This window comes from Procambarus clarkii, chromosome 78 (genome assembly GCF_040958095.1).
Source record: "Procambarus clarkii isolate CNS0578487 chromosome 78, FALCON_Pclarkii_2.0, whole genome shotgun sequence".
Classification (NCBI taxonomy): domain Eukaryota; kingdom Metazoa; phylum Arthropoda; class Malacostraca; order Decapoda; family Cambaridae; genus Procambarus; species Procambarus clarkii.
In genome coordinates, this window is record NC_091227.1 from 21,628,356 (window position 1) to 21,647,172 (window position 18,817).

General features: G+C 44.4%; 1 protein-coding gene across 1 annotated transcript; it reads left to right on the forward strand.

Moving 5' to 3' along the window:
• The first annotated feature begins 8,753 nt into the window (after positions 1 to 8,753).
• On the forward strand, positions 8,754 to 14,323 carry LOC138357524 (filaggrin-2-like). Its single transcript, XM_069314391.1, has 2 exons — positions 8,754 to 8,815; positions 12,802 to 14,323. Exons 1-2 carry the CDS (start codon positions 8,754 to 8,756, stop codon positions 14,321 to 14,323), a joined length of 1,584 nt encoding a protein of 527 aa, XP_069170492.1.
• The last annotated feature ends 4,494 nt before the right edge of the window (positions 14,324 to 18,817 follow it).

An 18,817-nucleotide genomic window follows, 5' to 3' on the forward strand; every position in this document is an offset into this window, starting at 1 on the left:
TGTTTTTCGTTATTTACAAATACAGTATTTCTTTCCAGATTGTTTGTTTCTAAGAATAATAATAATCTGTTATACAGTATGTATTAGGAACTTGAATTACAGACTATGTTAGGTTCGGATAGGTTATCCTCTTGATGTTATCTCGAGATGATTTCGGGGCTTAGCGGCCCGGTCCTCGACCAGGCCTCCGTTTTGTTACACATCCCCAGGAAGCAGCCCGTAGCAGCTGTCTAATTCCCAGGTACCTATTTACTGCTAGGTGGACAGGGGTATCAGGGTGAAAGAAACTCTGCTTATTTGTTTCCGCCTCCACTGGGGATCGAACCTGGAACCTCAGGACTATGAATCCGAAGCACAGTCCACTCAGCTGTCAGGCCCCTGTCAGGTTAGGATAGGATTGATCAAATTTTTTTTAGTTTTGACTCAAATAACATAAAATTGCAATCATATATCAATGATCAATCAATGAAACTTGTCATTTCACAAGAAAAATTTGTGGAAAAATTAAATATTTCACAAAAATCCTGCTTGTTAAGCAAATCTGGCTATTAAGTCACACACACACACACATATATAGTATGTATGTATATATATATATATATATATATATATATATATATATATATATAATATATATATATATATATATAATATATATATATATATATATATATATATATATATATATATATATATATATATATATATATATATATATATATATAATGTGTGCGTGTGTGCACAATTAGTGCAGGTATACATTGCATATATACTGTAGCACCTCCATAATCTGGCTTGTCATCTTTGAACCCAATCACGATATCCAAAACCTGAGTCTTTTTCAAGTATTCATCTCCTTAATTTTCAGAGACTTCCTTATTACATCTAGTTGTGTATAGTGAAGATGAAGAGATGCATTCACATGGTACTCTAATGGCACTTTTGAGAATTACTGTAAATTAAGCAACGGTCCAAGAAGAGGGTCATGAGAGGTCATATTATTCACCCTTCTTCAACCTGTCATATCCTCTTTGACTATGACTCTTTGTTTCCTGTCTCTCAGGTACACTCTTACATAGAAACTAACGATGTACAGAAATTTACTAGCTGATAATAACTGATAAAAAGCATCCTATAGATCACCATATTTTAATGGCAATCAGGTTTTTTCTACCAGAACTTTTACCACTTACCGCTATCAAGTTTCTCTGAAGCTTCTCTAAACAACTTCCTTTTTATCCATGGTAAGGAAGTTCCTCTTAGCCTTACCTGATGTAACCTTACTCTGTTGCTGGATTACATGGTGTAAACTTGCAAGTAATGAAATATTCAAAGAAAAGTCAGTGAAAATGCGTGAGCAACGAAAGGTCAGACTCTGTGTCACACAGGAAGAACACATGGTCGGTACACATTTTTTTATTATATATATACAAGAGTTCTTACATTCTTGTACATTTGCACTAGTATGCATAGCATTTTGGGCAAGTCCTAAATCCTAATATTCCCCGGAATACGAACCCGCCACATAGTTTAACAATCAGGTACCCATTTTACTGTTGGGTAAACAGGCTACAGTTAAAGATTTGCATCCAGTAAATCCTCCCCAGCCAGGATACGAACTCAGGACAAAGCGATTGCAAAACACCAGACGAGCATCTTACCACTACGCCATGGGAACTGCTAATTACCTTAAATGTGGTTACAGGATAAGAGTTACGGTGTTTTTTCGACAGCTTTGTTTCTTTAGTTTGAACCTCTGTTTTCTTCTTGAAATTGCAGTTTTCCAAACTTCTCTTATCAGTTTTGTCAATTGCTATTACTATTTTGTATGTAGTGATCATATCACCCCATTTTCTTCTGTCTTCTAGCTTTCATATATTTAATGTCTTGAACCTCTCCATATAGCTCTGGTTTTTAGTTCTGGAAGTCAGTTAGTTGCATGCCTTTGCACCTTTTCCAGTTTATTGATGTGCACTCACAATAGGGCTTCTGATGATATAGAAAAAGTCATATAAACAAACTCGTGTACAATTTGTAGTACAGTATAGGCACAGTAAAATATTTCTAAAATTAAAGTGCATTATTTTAAATAATATTTACTAATAAACCCCCATAAAAGTAAAAATAGGAAAAAATACAATCTACTGGATTTCACTATGCCTAATCTAAACTGAAAAAAAAAAATCAGATTTTTTTTATCGGCAATCCCATAACAAAATCTTCCTTTTATTTAGTGAGATCTGTTAAAAGAAGACCCATATTTCTTTTGGAGGTGCTATTTTGCAGTATATATACCTTAAAAAGTGTTAGCGTCTTGAGAATCATTATTACTGTACTTCAAAATTGGATAAATGGATGGTCATAAACAACTTTTAAGGCAAACTGCTGGATAACAATTGCCTTGGTATGTTATTCTGGGATTACAGCTATCAGTGACAACACAAACTTAATAGTAATGCTGTACCAATATATTTTTATGCTTTTGTTTGCTCCCATGGTTGTTCTAGATCGATAGCTGTTGACGTGAATTTTTGGGTGTTAAAGAGTTTACCAAAAGATTGGAATTAAACCTTCTCAGGGCATGCTGTGGTTTCTAAACATTGAACAATAGATATTGGTGAACAAATTAAAAGAAGAACAATTAGTTAGATGAGTGTATGAGCCAGTATATGTGCATCTGGATTGTGTTCATTTAAATGCATGTATCATACCTGCCCAAGTGTTCAAATTTGGCTGGATATCAGATTTTTTCAGATACACACAAGACTACTACATCATTCTCGGTGAAATAAGTCAGGTCAGGAGTTTTCTGGTCTTTTTACATTTGCTTGTCTGTGTCCTTTAATTTAAGGCCTAATTAATAGATAGACCTCCGTGTTTTATCATTTATTTGGCAGCTATTGGGACCAATTCTTTTGTAAAATAAACTTTCATCGATTCAGAGAATGTCATTAAAAAATTTAATATTGTGAGTTTAGTGTGTACATTGAGAGAAGTTTTTCTCTTCATATGTGAGTAGCATATCTTAGCATCATAATACAGAGATGTAGACAGACTTCTGTGTATGTGTGTGTGCTTTATATCAGTGTGTATGCACATGTGTACGTGTTCAGGAAAAATGCATTCAAGAAACAAAGGTTGTGCACTAACAAGGAGAAGTAAAAGATGTCAGCTTCCTGTTATTAAAGATAATTCCAATTATATATATAATATATTCGTATTTTGGTGCTAATGTGAAGATACAAGATGTTCGCAGTATTTTTGTCAACATATGTAGCCGAGTTAGGTAAACAGGGTCAACACCACCAGTAAGTTGTGTGTTGGTCTTGCAGCTATGACGCTTGCTCACACCACCAGTTATAGATTTATGGACATGGAATAAACAAAAATTTATATTTCACAAACATGGGGGAAAATATATAGCAATATAGAAAGCAAATGATTTCAAATTTCTCCATTTATCCTGTATTTTCAATATTGTTCTGTGACCACTCACGGAAGAGGGTTTATACAGATGCTTGAATAAACATAAATTTATTTGCAAATTTTCCACTTTTGACATTTTTCTACGTGCTATCTATCTGTCTAAATTTAATCACAAAATTTTATTCGCCTAATTATTGCCCATTAAAATCTGATATAGGTTAATCAATAACTACTTATAACTTAAATGTAAGTGCTATCTTTCTCTGTGTGAGGTGGGAGTCTCATGTGACCCTAATGGTAATCAGTGTGGTGGTAGATTTCGATGGTAACTAGCTAAAGTGTCGGGAGTCTTTGTGCAACTAGCGTGAACCCTGTGTAGTGCGTGTTAGCCACATCTTCGTAATGGTCACTGCAGCTATACTTGGCACTTGTATTGTATTTTGGTGCTATCTTTTATGTTTCATTTGTACACACGTTGTGGCCTAGAAGAAACAAAAAACTTTTTTTTACATGAATAGGTTGTCAACACAAAATAATTTGTATCTTGAGTCACTCAGTTATATTATAATTAGATACTTGCGTGCATGGCATTTATACACCAGATTTGCTTTCGGCATTTTGACTCGTAAGAATTAGTTTTTTACGTTTAATAGAAATTTTGTTACTTTTTTATTTATTTTTTAATTCATTAAGAATTGTATTGAATGTTGGAACATAATTGTTTTCTTAAAACTTGCTCTGGAGTTACACATTCAAGGAGTACAATATATTACCTTCAGTTGATTGTTGTTTGTGTTCTGTATTTTCTATGTTCATATGCTATATCCAGTTAGTCACTTATATGAATGATGTTGTAGTGCTTGGTTGTAATTACAGGGAGAGAGACAAAAATGTTTGGCTGAATTTTAAAAACTAGTGCATTAGTTTTTCAAGATGGCTAATATTGACTGTATCTAATTTTGACAATTGGTTATATGCTTGATTATAATAGTGTTGTGAGAATAGATCTGCATTCTTATATTACATATTATTGGGCTTCCATATTTTGTTGAATAGAGATTTAACCAGATATTCAGGGTTATTGTTTTACTGTGTGCTTTATTTGTGATTGTTAAAATATTTTGATTTGCCAGTACGTTACATTTTATATAACTTACTGACGGATTATGCTACATTTTACAAATACAAATCAGTCTTGACAATAGATTTTTTTTTTTTTGTATAAGTTTATTTGTATTTTGTTATTTATGCAATTAGTTCTCTTGCTCACAGAAATACATGTAGTTGCAAATCTTTCGACGTTAGTAAATGAGCGAATATTATTCAAGACTTGAAGTAAAAAAATGTTTTGACGTCTTCCTGTAATGTAATTATACTTGTGCATTGCCATACTTGCAGGTTTGTCTTGTTGTGTAGAAGGTCACATGGTCTGGGTTACAAATGTAATCCTGTGTTTTTGCACTTGGTTGGCCACTTGTCTAAGGAAGGGGGAAGGGAACTATCAGGGGGGAAAGTGCCAAGCCATTGCAACTAAAAACATTTCCTCATACACGTATAATGTTTTGAATGAGATATTTATGTTTGAAAACATCTGTTTAGTGAGGTGACAATGTTGTATCCAATCTTGTAAACAGCATCATTCTTTGAAAATCTATTTTATTTGTTGGTACAATAATTTGTTGTTTATTTAAACTAGCCATTTAAGAGGAACAATGAAGTGTATTTGTATGGTAGTTGCATACATTTTTTGTTTTCGATGCAGATTTATTTTAGGCCTATTTGTTATATTTATGATTACTTATGAGGTGTTATTTTACCTTCCCAGTGGGCAAAATATGTTTAATTAACAGAGGTTCAATGTTACATTGAAATTGAAATAAGTTTATTGAGGTAAAATACACACAAAGGGATGAGGTAGCTCAAGCTATTCTCACCCCGTTCAGTACAACGTGTTAATACATACATAGACACACATCACAAACAATAAACATATTCAATGTTACATGAACGTTGTTTACAGAGTTTTGCCAGGAGGGTTTGCTTCCTTAGTTGTGAATGTTTTTGTTTGATTTACCAATTAAAGTACAGTATACGACTCATGTTGATCTGTGTGCGAGTGACTTTTGTCATGTGGTTGTGTATGGCAGCTCTATAAAAGTACATTTGTTTTAGAACTGATTTTCTTACCATAAATATATTCTTTGTGGTTATTTTGTTAATTTGTTACATTTAGTTCAGTTATTAATGTTGTTTTATACAGTGAAGTAACTTATCATTTTAGCATAACTAAATATAGATTAAATGTAGTAATCTACATGAAGCATAAGTACAATTATTATTGTACTCTTCTCACTCTGTACAATTCTGTGCTCCAATATAATTTATCTTCTTTGAAGGTCCACAATTTGACATTAATATTTTAATTATTGTGTCTTGTGCAATATGCAAGTAGGATTGTCAAGAATTGATATCCGAAAGTGATTTTTTTGATGTAGCTTGCTTGTTATGTTACTATGAAGATATTTTTTGACTACTGAACCTAATCTGTGCTACTTGTGCTAATATGTATGCAATATTCATGTGTTATGTGGTTTGTATTACCTTTTTTTACGCAGTCTGAGTAGTAGTATTTATGAAATATTTAAAATGGCTAGGGAGTATGTATAGTGCAAAGCCCTGAATATGGACTCGAGATTTCTTCTGAATATGCAATGTACTTCCTCCATCCAATTGATTTATGGGGCTCGGCAACGCGTAGAAATGGCTGGAGACTTTGAGTGGCATTTAGTGCTTGTAGCTCTGTGTATCCCTCAACTGTGACGAGAACAGGGACTATTTTGCCTTGTATCCAGACTGTACTATCAGCTATTTTTGCAGCTACCATTCTCGGTGCTGACACTGGACACACACTTCTTTCTTGGTACAAGTGGCCATGGGGGGAACCATGCTTTACAACCATCGACTGGGATCTTTGTTCAGGGTGATTAGTTTGTCAGTTTGTTAGGTCATGATGCTCGGGGCATGGGTGGGAGTTTACTAACTCAAAAGATCTCAAAATGCATGATTTTACACTCTAATTGTCTGTGAAAGATGCTAAGGGTGGACTTTTTGAAATAATGAATGTGCATCGTTGTGTGTCTGTGTGTGTGTTTGTATGTAAGTAAGTATAAGTGTTTGTGTGTGAGCGTGCATGTGTAGTAAACTTTGGGCTGAAAAAAAAAGAAGATATTCAGTGAAGTTTGATGCATACTGTGTAGTATTTTTGTATATGAAGATTCGCCTACTAGTTTGTGACAAGTGTATTGATTTGTTGCATTGTTCCAGTAAGCAAGTCGAGCTCTACACAGTGCTGCCATGGGTGGAACTCATTAATTGGTTGTTGTTTTTTGTATTGATTCACAAGCCGAATAAAAACGTAAAGGGTTCTGTGATAGTGTGGAAGCACAAAGGGATATTTTCAGTGGTTTGGATTCAAAACTGTGATATTAGTCTATATTTATTTAATCTCCATTTGTGTTCATGGTTCTCTCCATAATGGCTGGGATCCAGTTTGCAAAGTTGCCAGCTTGGTTGTTTGCGTTGATCCACCCAACCACACCTCTGTGTAGCGCCCCATGGAGCTCTGGGAATCCCCTGTAGCAATGTACATTCAAGTCCAGACTGTTTTTGTACCTGCGTATGAAAATAAAGCTGCTGTCAACTGCTGAGTCCTTTATTATCTTGTACACTACCTTATGTTTAGTAGAATTATGTGCAAAAAATAGTACAGTATTGAAATTTAGAAGTGTAATGATGAACACATGTTATACATATACAGTAATGATGACCAAACCACACATCAAAAGAAAAAATGAAAACAACAACGTTTCAGTTCTTCTTGGACCATTGTCAAGTTGTATGTAATGGGAGAGGAAGACACAGACAATAAATACATTCAGCCACATTATTGTGACTCAACGTCTCTATACAGTAATAATACAGTACTGTATTATTCATTTGAACCAAGATTAACGTAGGCGATAAATACGATTTATATGATTGTATTCATTGGTCCATTCTCAGCTTCTAAATACTGTATGTGGTAAACAAGTAGACAAGTGTTGAATTATTTAGTTTATTACTCTATAAACTTAATTGGTATTTACTATGCAGTTTCATCCCAGCATTTTTTGCCTTTTAATTGATTTTACAATTTCATAACACCTCCAGAGTGAAATTTCTGTGGTAAAGAAGGCATCAGAGATATAAGTACTGTACAGTGATGTATGTGTTCAGTGCATACTATATATTCTGTACCTATATAGGTGCAGTACTGTATCTGTACAGTACAAATGTTGATGGAAAAGTGGCTGATAAACTAATTTGGTAAAAGAAAACTGAAAGGTGAATACAAAACATATTCAAGTGGTATTGAGAGCAGATAAGTTAATCTTAAATTTGTCAGGAACTTAGAGATCAGATAAGCTGAAATTTGGAATCTGTTATAAAATATAGCATAAGAAAAGGATATACAGTACAGTACAATGACCCCTCTAAAATGTCGGATGATGTACTTGTTACTCACAAATGATCATACTATATATAACAAAAATATTCTGAAAATGCTGGAGAAATGAGACGATCCTCCCAAAAAAAGAAAACATTGAGTACACCTGTATCCACAACAGCTCCCTGGATACCTCATACTAATAATTCATTGTGTCTAGGGACAGGCAGCCATTGTATATATATATATATATATATATGTAATATATATATATATAATATATATATATATAATATATATATATATATATATATATAATATATATATATATAATATATATATATATATATATATATATATATATATATATAATATATATATATATATATATATATATATATATATAATATATATATATATATAATATATATATATATATAATATATATATATATATATATATAATATATATATATATATATTATACTGTATATAATATAAATGTATACAGTTATAGAGCGATGAAAGTACAGTAAAACACTTATCAAATGACAATGCATTACAGTATAGTATTTTGAATACTGTACGTACAATTAGAAGAGAAAAAATAAGAAAATGTTCCCAGGTTCGATCCCGTGCACCGGCGAGAAACGGTGGGCAGAGTTTCTTTCACCCTATGCCCTTGTTACCTAGTAGTAAATAGGTACCTGGGAGTTAGTCAGCTGTCACGGGCTCCTTCCTGGGGAGGGGAAAGTAGTAGTAGAAACAGTTGATTGACAGTTGAGAGGCGGGCCGAAAGAGCACAGCTCAACCCCCGCAAGCACAACTAGGGGAACACACGCATGGACGTTGGAGACCCACGTGAGCCAGACTCGAGGAGTAGAACAACTGGAACTCTCTCGAGGTAAGATCCAGGTAAGCCTCGTGGGTGCTAGGAATCATGGACACTATGAGCCCACATGAGCCACATGGACGCTATGAGCCCACATGAGCCACATGGACGCTATGAGCCCACATGAGCCACATGGACGCTAGTGTAATATGTTAACAACTACGAAATAAAAAGCTGCACTCGCCTGTTCAGTGATGTTTACGAGTCGAAACTGGGAACAAAAAGTTGCAAGTAGCACGGGCTATGGTGAGCCCGTTGTGGACTTACCTGGCACAGGAGCGGGGCTGTAACTTTAGTCACGCCTCTTCAGTGATAGACTCGCCCAGTATGCCACAGGTGTGAGTTAAGGACACCATGCAAAGAGACTGTTTGAATATAATGACAAGTTTAATTATTTGCAATGAAATGATGATGTTACTGTTGCCACCACTCCTCCATTAACGTAATTAATATTAATTGATATACTCAGCACTGTCTTGACCCAGAGGAGAAAAGTAAAAAATGATAAAAAGGACTTTGATTACATCTTTGATAATTATTCAAGTGTCAATTATAGGTTATTACTTTCGGCCTGTTGATAATTAATTTAGATATTGAAGCACTTTGAGAAATAATTGAATAAGGACAAGGACCCAGTAAGTTCAAAATCATATAGACTTAAAGTTCATTGACAAGAAAATTAATTCAAAGTTCAAAATAAACATTAATATAGAATTAAAAAAAAAATCAAGTATTTCTTTAACACAGAATACCCTAACTGGCAATGTTGACATATTAACAATTAAACCTTTAGCGAGCAATTACCTTACTTTGGGAGTCCAACCAGGGATGTACAAGCAGTTTCCCTTGGCCCAACACCTTAGGTGTTACCACACACACACTCCAACCCGAGTTGGACATTCAAGTTGGACTCAACATTCCTCGAAGGAGTTACACTGACTTGCCATAAAACTCCACCCACTTGGCATCCAAAGGTCAGTCACAGAACCTATGGCTAATCACTAGGGGTAGTCAGGACAGTGGTCAAACTAATTCTCAGGGAAACAACAGGCCGAGTGCTTGAACTGCGTCGCCTGACACCCCCTTGCACCCACATTTGCAAGGGGGGATGATGTGGGATTCAGTGTCAGAGTAGTTAACAGGTGGAATGCATTAGGCAATGATGTGGTGAAGGCTGAGTCCATACACAGTTTACACAGTTTCAAATGTAGATATGATAGAGCCCAGTAGGCTCAGGAACCTGTACACCAGTTGATTGAAGTTGAGAGGCGGGACCAAAGAGAAAGCTCAACCTCCGCAAGCACAATTAGGTTATCTTGAGATGATTTCGGGGCTCTAGTGTCTCCGCGGCCCGGTCCTCGACCAGGCCTCCACCCCCAGGAAGCAGCCCGTGACAGCTGACTAACACCCAGGTACCTATTTTACTGCTAGGTAACAGGGGCATAGGGTGAATGAAACTTTGCCCATTGTTTCTCGCCGGCGCCTGGGATCGAACCAAGGACCACAGGATCACAAGTTCAGTGTGCTGTCCGCTCGGCCGACCAAGTACTCCCCAAGCTCCCCTAGGTGAGTACATTTGTCAAATATCAAGCTGTCGTACACACAGTGACGGGAGTGAGAGGCTGGAGGCCAAACCTGGCCACCAGAGGGGCAGAAAGGAGAAGATGGAGGTTAGAGAGACCAAGTGTACTTCAATTACTGCACTTTGACTCAGTGTCAGCCAGAAGTATGGCTCACATCCTGTTGTAATCAAAAACTTCTGCGACAGACGGAGAGGGGAGGTAGAAAAGGGAGCAAAAGCAAAGGAGGGGGAAGAGAACTGGAAATGAGAGGGAACCCCCTTTCAAATGTTACAGAAGAGACCCACATGATTCACACAGATGGTAGAGACCCACATGGACGCTAGAGACCCACATGGACACTAGAGACCCACATGGACGCTAGAGACCAACATGGACGCTAGAGACCCACATGGACGCTAGAGACCCACATGGACGCTAGAGACCCACATGGACGCTAGAGACCCACATGGACGCTAGAGACCAACATGGACGCTAGAGACCCACATGGACACTAGAGACCAACATGGACGCTAGAGACCAACATGGACGCTAGAGACCCACATGGACGCTAGAGACCCACATGGACGCTAGAGACCCACATGGACGCTAGAGACCCATATGGACGCTAGAGACCAACATGGACGCTAGAGACCCACATGGACGCTAGAGACCCACATGGACGCTAGAGACCCACATGGACGCTTGAGACCCACATGGACGCTAGAGACCAACATGGACGCTAGAGACCCACATGGACGCTAGAGACCCACATGGACGCTAGAGACCCACATGGACGCTAGAGACCCACATGGACGCTAGAGACCCACATGGACGCTTGAGACCCACATGGACACTAGAGACCCACATGGACGCTAGAGACCCACATGGACGCTAGAGACCCACATGGACGCTTGAGACCCACATGGACGCTAGAGACCAACATGGACGCTAGAGACCCACATGGACGCTAGAGACCCACATGGACGCTAGAGACCCACATGGACGCTAGAGACCCACATGGACGCTAGAGACCCACATGGACGCTTGAGACCCACATGGACGCTAGAGACCAACATGGACGCTAGAGACCAACATGGACGCTAGAGACCAACATGGACGCTAGAGACCAACATGGACGCTAGAGACCCACATGGACGCTTGAGACCCACATGGACGCTAGAGACCAACATGGACGCTAGAGACCAACATGGACGCTAGAGACCAACATGGACGCTAGAGACCCACATGGACGCTAGAGACCCACATGGACGCTAGAGACCCACATGGACGCTTGAGACCCACATGGACGCTAGAGACCAACATGGACGCTAGAGACCAACATGGACGCTAGAGACCAACATGAACGCTAGAGACCAACATGGACGCTAGAGACCCACATGGACGCTAGAGACCAACATGGACGCTAGAGACCAACATGGACGCTAGAGACCAACATGGACGCTAGAGACCCACATGGACGCTTGAGACCCACATGGACGCTAGAGACCAACATGGACGCTAGAGACCAACATGGACGCTAGAGACCAACATGGACGCTAGAGACCCACATGGACGCTAGAGACCCACATGGACGCTAGAGACCCACATGGACGCTTGAGACCCACATGGACGCTAGAGACCAACATGGACGCTAGAGACCAACATGGACGCTAGAGACCAACATGGACGCTAGAGACCAACATGGACGCTAGAGACCCACATGAACGCTAGAGACCAACATGGACGCTAGAGACCACCATGGACGCTAGAGACCCACATGGACGCTAGAGACCCACATGGACCCCACCCCCCCCACCCCCCCTTGAGCCACATAGACACAAGGAAGCACTTTAGTAAATAAATGGACAGATAATCGGTATAAGAAAACACGCGAGAGTGTAATCCCGCTGCAGTACCCAAGTGACCGACAGTGAAGGAGGTGGTGGGGGCCAAGGAGCTGACGCCCGACCCTGCAAGCAGGCACAACGTAGCTGAGTACGCACGCACACAGCCCCGCGCCAACAAATCACAGCCCATAAGTCTCCCCACGGCAGGGGGAGTGGGGGCGTGGGTAAAGGGCCGTGGGGAGGGAAGGGTTAGGGTAAGGGATCGTGGGGAAGGAGAAGGCGGGGGTGCATGATAGGAGGCGGGGGGGGGGTTTGGGGGGTTGGCACCATGGGTTTTTTCAGGGACGAGGGGAAGTAGTGGGTTATACCCCTCTGGCCTGCCTTGGTTTCCCCTCTCGATCAATACTTGTCTATTTTCCCCGGGCTGGGAGCCGAGGCTGGGACCAGAAGGGCATACACCGCTGACGGGTGAGAGGGGAGACTGAGCCTTGCGGGGGGCGGCCAGAGGGGCGGGGCGGCGGGGGGCGGCTTAGGTCAGGCCGGGTCAACACTCTGGCCACTATGCCGCCCTCACAATCAAGTGTATAAGAGCCAGTAATGGCATAACTCACCACACTGGCGGCACCCACGCCGCCCACACCCACGCCGTCCACACCCACGCCGCCCACACCCACGCCGTCCATACCCTCGCTACCCACATCCACGCCACCCACACCCACGCCGCCCACACCCACGCCGCCCACACCCACGCCGTCCACACCCACGCCGCCCACACCCACGCCGTCCATACCCTCGCTACCCACACCCACGCCGTCCACACCCACGCCACCCACACCCACGCCGCCCACACCCACGCCGCCCACACCCACGCCGTCCATACCCTCGCTACCCACATCCACGCCACCCACACCCACGCCGCCCACACCCACGCCGCCCACACCCACGCCGCCCACACCCACGCCGCCCACACCCACGCCGTCCACACCCTCGCTACCCACATCCACGCCGCCCACACCCACGCCGCCCACACCCACGCCGCCCACACCCACGCCGTCCACACCCACGCCGTCCATACCCTCGTTACCCACATCCACGCCGCCCACACCCACGCCGTCCACACCCACGCCACCCACACCCACGCCGCCCACACCCACGCCGTCCATACCCTCGCTACCCACATCCACGCCACCCACACCCACGCCGCCCACACCCACGCCGCCCACACCCACGCCGCCCACACCCACGCCGCCCACACCCACGCCGTCCATACCCTCGCTACCCACATCCACGCCGCCCACACCCACGCCGCCCACACCCACGCCACCCACACCCACGCCGTCCACACCCACGCCGCCCACACCCACGCCGTCCATACCCTCGCTACCCACATCCACGCCACCCACACCCACGCCGCCCACACCCACGCCGCCCACACCCACGCCGCCCACACCCACGCCGTCCATACCCTCGCTACCCACATCCACGCCGCCCACACCCACGCTGCCCACACCCACGCCACCCACACCCACGCCGTCCACACCCACGCCGCCCACACCCACGCCGCCCACACCCACGCCGTCCATACCCTCGCTACCCACATCCACGCCGCCCACACCCACGCCACCCACACCCACGCCGTCCACACCCACGCCGCCCACACCCACGCCGCCCACACCCACGCCGCCCACACCCACGCCACCCACACCCACGCCACCCACACCCACGCCGTCCAAACCCACGCCGTCCACACCCACGCCGCCCACACCCACGCCGTCCATACCCTCGCTACCCACATCCACGCCGCCCACACCCACGCCACCCACACCCACGCCGTCCACACCCACGCCGCCCACACCCACGCCGCCCACACCCACGCCGCCCACACCCACGCCACCCACACCCACGCCGTCCACACCCACGCCGTCCACACCCACGCCACCCACACCCACGCCGTCCACACCCACGCCACCCACACCCACGCCGTCCACACCCACGCCGCCCACACCCACGCCGCCCACACCTACGCCGCCCACACCTTATCTCACCCTCGATTCACCCAAGCCCATCCCAGTACACCTTTTGGAGAGGCACACACGAAGGGAAAAGTTTAGAAATGGGCAACAGTTTTCAACAGTGAGAGGTATGGCAGCAGGCGGGCTGTCCGCCTTGCTGACACCATGTGTGGGTGTTGGCAGCTAAGCTAAGCTGGCTCCCTCTTGTCAGGGAGCTGTGAGTGTGTGAGAGGTTCTTCACATGTGTTTCACCATATATGGATGTCTATAGATGAACACTGTGTACCAGTCACATATACACACTCCGTTGTTTAGTTTAATTTAGGGTCTTTATTTTATTATTATTTATTTATTTTTATTTATCTATTTTATTATTTTTAAATACTCTCCGGCCCACCACTGCCCTCCCCGGGCCCCACCCCAGCCCGCCCCGGCCCACCACAGCCCACCCCGGCCCACCACATCCCCTCCCCGGCCCACCACATCCCCTCCCCGGCCCACCACATCCCCTCCCCGGCCCACCACATCCCCTCCCCGGCCCACCACATCCCCTCCCCGGCCCACCACATCCCCTCCCCGGCCCACCACATCCCCTCCCCGGCCCACCACATCCCCTCCCCGGCCCACCACAGCCCACCCCGGCCCACCCCGGCCCACCACAGCAAGCCCTGGTCCTCCCGACCAACAAAGGAAGCCAAACAATATCTGGCCAGCAGACATCCGCGCCCCACGACTCATAAACAACACATGAATCCGATTTTTGTACATTTTTGTGACCTTGTGAGGCAGTGAGAGGCACGAGGCCAGCGGCGAGGACGGCGGCACGAGGCCAGCGGCGAGGACGGCGGCACGAGGCCAGCGGCGAGGACGGCGGCACGAGGCCAGCGGCGAGGACGGCGGCACGAGGCCAGCGGCGAGGACGGCGGCACGAGGCCAGCGGCGAGGACGGCGGCACGAGGCCAGCGGCGAGGACGGCGGCACGAGGCCAGCGGCGAGGACGGCGGCACGAGGCCAGCGGCGAGGACGGCGGCACGAGGCCAGCGGCGAGGACGGCGGCACGAGGCCAGCGGCGAGGACGGCGGCACGAGGCCAGCGGCGAGGACGGCGGCACGAGGCCAGCGACGAGGACGGCGGCACGAGGCCAGCGGCGAGGACGGCGGCGATGGGACTAAGAACAGGAGTGATGGATGAGGTCTTGAGGGAGGGTTGCCGAGTCGTAAATAATACGGCGGTCGATGATTGGTGGGCGAGAGTGGCCAATTAGATGATTAATCCGCGGCTCGTGTTTGGCTAGGGAGCGGGTAATTACAGTATTTTTTATGGATCTGTGATAGTGTCGTCGGCTGCAGGTCTGATGTTTGGGAGGAGGGGGGGGGGGTGGACCTGTTGATGTTTAAGGAGGGAAACTCGCTAGTCGATGTTCTTTTGTTTGTGAAGGTAAACACACAGTGAGACAAGTGCTCGAACGACTTCTCACATGTCATAAATGATTTGTGAGTCCTCTTCTCTATTCTAGGAGCGCTTCTTCTATTCAATCTCCAGTATTTTTGGTACTATTTTTCTTTTTTTCCAGGAATCCTAGTTATGTGTGTGTTGTGGATCGTCAGTTCAAACACCTGCTTCCTTCTTCTGACCCATGGATTAATAACCACTTTCATTTTTCCCCATGAAACAACCCATGCATATTTTCTTCGAACAAAACAATATTATTTTCTAAAATCTAAAATATCACACTTCTTCACTTGTGGTCGTGCGATAACTGTAGCTCGGAGAACCTTTCTTGCAAACTGCTGATACACTGATGACAACTCTGACATTCCAATGGTGGTGACATTCCTCATAATTCCCTTCCCCCTTGCCAGCAATGACAGTCTCGGTGATTGGTTGAGGTCTCTTGGGCGATTAAGCCAGTGTCTGGGATGCTCCCGGACGCAGGTTCCAATCCTCGTCACGGCCCTTGTGGATTTGTTCTCTTGGGCGTATCTCACGGAGACACGATAGTCATCACATAGAAAATTAAGTTCAAAATTTTATGAAAATTGGTTCTCTCAGCAGAGGGAAAGTTCTAAATTGAACTTGGATGGCTTGAGAGGGTGAAGTTTTCCAGGAACTAAATATAATGTCTCTACCATGGTGTTCTGACCACCATTCTTCCCCCTCACTCCATCATGGGGATTTGGTGACCCCATTCCATTTATCCGCCAATTTGTATTCATTTAAAAAACAAAGTTTGTATTCTCTGGTGGATAAAATAATCAGCCGTGAAATATTGCGTGTTCCAGCGGGTCATTCCTTTTGCCTCTTGGTTATTCCCTCTTTCACGCCTTTTATTTTTATAACCTTCAGCATTTGTCTATAGTGTCATTCTGAATGACTTTTCCCTTTCCTTTTCCCCACCCTCTCTGTCACTGGAACAGCTTTCAGTTGTCTTTAATTCCAGGGAAATAAAGCTGAGAGGTACCTTTATTTTCTGTAATTCCAGTGAAATAAAGCTGAGAGGTACCTTTATTTTCTGTAATTTCAGTGAAATAAAGCTGAGAGGTACCTTTATTTTCTGTAATTCCAGTGAAATAAAGCTGAGAGGTACCTTTATTTTCTGTAATTTCAGTGAAATAAAGCTGAGAGGTACCTTTGTTTTCTGTAATTCCAGTGAAATAAAGCTGAGAGGTACCTTTATTTTCTGTAATTCCAGTGAAATAAAGCTGAGAGGTGACTTTATTTTCTGTAATTTCAGTGAAATAAAGCTGAGAGGTGACTTTATTTTCTGTAATTTCAGTGAAATAAAGCTGAGAGGTACCTTTGTTTTCTGTAATTTCAGTGAAATAAAGCTGAGAGGTACCTTTGTTTTCTGTAATTCCAGTGAAATAAAGCTGAGAGGTACCTTTATTTTCTGTAATTCCAGTGAATTAAAATTGAGAGGTGCCACCACTGGTCCGTGGTGGCACCTGCAGTGTTGCAGTCGTCTTGTGGGTGCCAGGTCATCAGCGACCTCCCCGTGGCCCTAGCAGTAGCCCTCGTCGGTTTCCCCAACCTCTTTAACACACAGTTTGAACTGTTCTTCCCAACAACGCCCGGAACTTTCCACTTGGAGAATGGCTCGCATTTTACACTGGAACACCCTCATTCCATTGCTCCTTATCCTGGAATGGTTCCTTGTTTTACCTGCAAATTAAACTTTCTCCTTCTTCATTGTTTTTCATGGCTAGGGAAAGATGTTATGATGTCCCTGTATTTCATTGTTCTTCTCTCCTCATCTGTGTTCCTGGCGCCCTACCTTTATTGCTGTATTTGCTTATTTTCCAAAGACCACTGCCCGGTCTTGTTGTCGAAACCCTTTATCTCTCATTATTTTCCGTAGCTAAGACCTTTCCTCCTCTCCTCTCCTCTCTTCTCCTCTCCTCTCCTCTCCTCTCCTCCTCCTCCTCCTGCTCCTCCTCCTCCTCCTCCTCCTCCTCCTCCTCCTCCTCCTCAAGGCGATGCCATTCCTTCTTGCGTCATTAAACCTTTTAAAACTTGCCAAGATCTCTTCATCATTACTACTACAAAAAATGAACCGATGATTTGTTTGACTTTTGTTTCACTTATTCCAAAAACTTTACTGCCCTGGAATATCTGTTGCCTTTATTCCTCAACTATCTCCTCTCCCATTATTCCGTTATCGCTTCCTGTCACCTTATTCCTGGAAAGTTTCCTGCTGCTTTGAAATAATGGCCGGCTGCCTCGTAAATCCTAAAATGCTTACTTAATCGTATTGATAAATGTTATTTTCTTCCCTGATTCTTAAAAACCATTTTCTTAAATCCTGACATTATGACACCTTTGATGCTTTAAAATATTGGTTTCATCCTGCCACACTAGAACACACTTTTCACCCTCCACACTACCACCATGTGACACCCTCCTGTTAGCTTTGCAGTTTCAGCTGGCGTGCATTGTTAGTCGTTCTCTGAACCTTTGTTCAGAGTGTACACTGTTTCTTTCCTCGACGCCCGCAAGAACAACACCACCGACCGCTTCCTTTGGTCTCAGAGTCGTCTTGTCCAGCGAGTTCCGCGTCGAGCAAGTCCCCAGGTCCAGCGAGTCCCCCGTCGAGGAAGTCCCAGGTCCAGCGAGTCCCAGGTGCAGCGAGTCCCAGGTCCAGCGAGTCCCAGGTCCAGCGAGTCCCAGGTCCAGCGAGTCCCAGGTCCAGCGAGTCCCAGGTGCAGCGAGTCCCAGGTGCAGCGAGTCCCAGGTGCAGCGAGTCCCAGGTCCAGCGAGTCCCAGGTGCAGCGAGTCCCGGGTCCAGCGAGTCCCAGGTGCAGCGAGCTGAGAAGGTTGAGTGCATTGTTGCCAACCCGAATCCCTTGGGTGTAAACAAGGACAATTAACAGTTTGCTAAATTAGAACATAGCACTAATCCCTTCCCGCTTCTTGCAGGATGACACGAACCCGGGGTTACTGGATCACTGTAGCGAGGTACAGTAACTACTTAGCCACTGTGAGTTGTTGTGGTTGCCTTCTCTTAGCTCACTGTGCCGGGACACCAACTGTGTCCTTGTCTGGCACTGTTGCTTCACTTACCCTTCCCGGACCACCTCTAATCTCACTTCCGGG

Excerpts from the sequence above, each read along its gene's own strand:
- LOC138357524 (XM_069314391.1), top strand. The coding sequence starts at position 8,754 with ATGGACGTTGGAGACCCACGTGAGCCAGACTCGAGGAGTAGAACAACT. Across the intron at positions 8,816-12,801 it reads ACAACTGGAACTCTCTCGAG|AGCCAGTAATGGCATAACTC; the intron begins GTAAGATCCAGG and ends CAAGTGTATAAG.